The following is a 1,100-nucleotide window of genomic DNA, read 5'->3' as shown; positions in this document are numbered from 1 at the left end:
ATCAAAGACTTGGGAGAGATGAAGTATTTCCTGGGGATTGAGATATGCAGATCAAAGGAGTGTTTGTTCATGTCTCAAAGGAAGTATGCAATGGATATGCTGAAGGAAACTGATGTGCTTGGAGGAAAGATAGCTAAGACACCTCTTGAGGAGGGGTATAAGGTCTTGTGTGAGGGGGAGGTTGAAGAGAACCAGTTGTTTGAGGATGCTAAGCTGTATAGGAGGATGGTTGGAAAGCTGATCTACTTGACGATTACAAGACCTGATATATGCTTTGCAGTGAATCAAGTGAGCCAGCATATGCAGGGACCAAAGGTTCATCATTGGAAGATGGTTGATAGGATACTGAGGTATTTGAGTGGCACGTCTGGTCAAGGAGTTTGGATGGGTTGTAATGGCAGTACAGAAGTGGTTGGATATTGTGATGCTGATTGGGCAGGAGATAGAGTGGACAGCTCGTTACCTGAGCTGAGTAACTCCTTAACCGCGCATGATGGTACGGCCTGATCGTCCGTACCCTTTGCCCTATCCGTACAGTCCGTACATGATGCTTCCATCTTCCTCTCTAATGCTTCTACACTTCCTAAGATCTCCTCTTCATACCAATAGGCTCTCATCTTAACACTCCCCCTCAAGCTTAGCTTTGTGAAAGCCTAAGCTTGGACAGCCATGAGATCTTCCTCATTAAAAACCTCACCAAGGAAAACCCATTGGGACAAAACCTTGATGAGGGAAAAAGAGTAAAGATCTCATGACTAAGGGGATCAGCTGCTTCTCTTCCCTAGATCAACGAGGCCCAATCTAATATGAATGGACTCCATTGTCTTTTGCCTTGCAGCCTTGGTGAATACATCAGCCAACTGATCTTCACTCCGAGTATAACATGGCAAGATGACTCCTAGGACAATCATCTGCCTCACCTTGTGGCAATCAACCTCAATGTGCTTTGTCCTCTCATGGAACACAGAGTTGGAGGCTATGTGATTGGCGGCCTGGTTGTCACAATGCATTGTCATTGGAGTGGCTTGATCAATCTCCAAATGCTTCAAGATGCACTTGATCCATACTAGCTCGTTTGTAAGCTTCAGCATAGCTCTATA

The 1,100-nt window shown here is 45.3% G+C and overlaps 1 protein-coding gene across 1 annotated transcript; it reads left to right on the top strand.

The window, feature by feature from the left end:
• The first annotated feature begins 18 nt into the window (after positions 1-18).
• LOC106321876 (uncharacterized mitochondrial protein AtMg00810-like) lies at positions 19-507 on the top strand. The gene has a single exon (XM_013760099.1). It carries the CDS (start codon positions 19-21, stop codon positions 505-507), a length of 489 nt encoding a protein of 162 aa, XP_013615553.1.
• The last annotated feature ends 593 nt before the right edge of the window (positions 508-1,100 follow it).

The sequence above is a fragment of the Brassica oleracea genome, unplaced genomic scaffold (genome assembly GCF_000695525.1).
Source record: "Brassica oleracea var. oleracea cultivar TO1000 unplaced genomic scaffold, BOL UnpScaffold03475, whole genome shotgun sequence".
Classification (NCBI taxonomy): domain Eukaryota; kingdom Viridiplantae; phylum Streptophyta; class Magnoliopsida; order Brassicales; family Brassicaceae; genus Brassica; species Brassica oleracea.
Note: the sequence above shows the minus strand (reverse complement) of the source record. Positions and strands in the feature narration are given on the sequence as shown.